We start from the raw sequence: 999 nt of genomic DNA on the forward strand, positions 1-999 counted from the left end.
TCCCTGGGAATTCCCTGTCCCACCCCCCGGAGGATCCCCGGCTGGCATTCCCTTCCATCAAACCTGGTAATTCCCAACATTCCAGGGCAATTCCCGGCTGGCATTCCCCTCCATCAAACCTGGTAATTCCCAACATTCCAGGGCAATTCCCGGCTGGCGTTCCCCTCCATCAAACCCGGTAATTCCCAAAATTCCATGGGAATTCCCGGCCCCTTTCCTCAGAATTCCCTGCCTAGGCACCGGCAGGAGATGATGGAAATGGGTCCCTTTCCATGGGATCAGTCCCTCAGGAACTGCTCCAGGTCCATATTCCATGGGGTCCATCCTTTTCCATGGGGTCAGTCCCTCAGGAGCTGCTCCAGGTCCTTTTCCATGGGGTCAGGTCCTTTTCCATGGGATCAGTCCCTCGGGAACTGCTCCAGGTCCTTTTCCATGGGGTCAGGTCCTTTTCCATGGGGTCAGTCCCTCAGGAGCTGCTCCAGGTCCTTTTCCATGGGATCAGGTCCTTTTCCATGGGATCAGTCCCTCAGGAGCTGCTCCAGGTCCTTTTCCATCCTTCAGGAACTGCTCCAACCCGGGTCCCTTCCCTGGGGTCCCTCCTGGATCCTCCGGAATGGTCTCCCTGGATCCGGGGGATCCTCCTGGCAGCTCCTCCCCATTCCCAAATCCTGATCCCGGTGACCAAACCGGGACGCGGCGGAACCGTCTCCCCCCTCCCGACATTCCCACCTCCCCTTTTCCATGTTTTCCCCCATTCCCAGACACGGATCAGAGCCTGAAGAAGGAAGGGCTCCTGTCCCAGGACGGGAGCAGCCTGGAGGCCCTGCTGAGGACGGACCCTCTGGAGAAACGTTCCCTGCCGGACCCCCGGATGGACGACGACAGCCTGGGCGAGTTCCCCGTCGCCAACAGCCGCGCCAGGAAGGTGCTTTTCCTGGGAATTCCGGGGGGAATCCCGGGAGGAGTGCCTTTTCCTGGGAATTCCGGGGGGAATCCCGG

General features: G+C 60.1%; 1 protein-coding gene across 1 annotated transcript in view; it reads left to right on the forward strand.

Annotated features, from left to right (window-relative positions):
• The window catches only part of LOC103758816 (zinc finger protein ubi-d4), a gene marked incomplete at its 5' end in the record, with an annotated part of 16,586 nt that overhangs the window by 1,894 nt on the left and 13,693 nt on the right, over nt 1–999 (forward strand). The window contains one exon of the mRNA XM_029960149.1: nt 762–925. Within this exon, the coding sequence (XP_029816009.1) occupies nt 762–925 (164 nt within the window). The remainder of the gene's footprint in view (nt 1–761; nt 926–999) is intronic.

The sequence above is a fragment of the Manacus vitellinus genome, unplaced genomic scaffold, assembly GCF_001715985.3.
Source record: "Manacus vitellinus isolate BGI_N305 unplaced genomic scaffold, ASM171598v3 scaffold_254_pilon, whole genome shotgun sequence".
Taxonomy (NCBI): domain Eukaryota; kingdom Metazoa; phylum Chordata; class Aves; order Passeriformes; family Pipridae; genus Manacus; species Manacus vitellinus.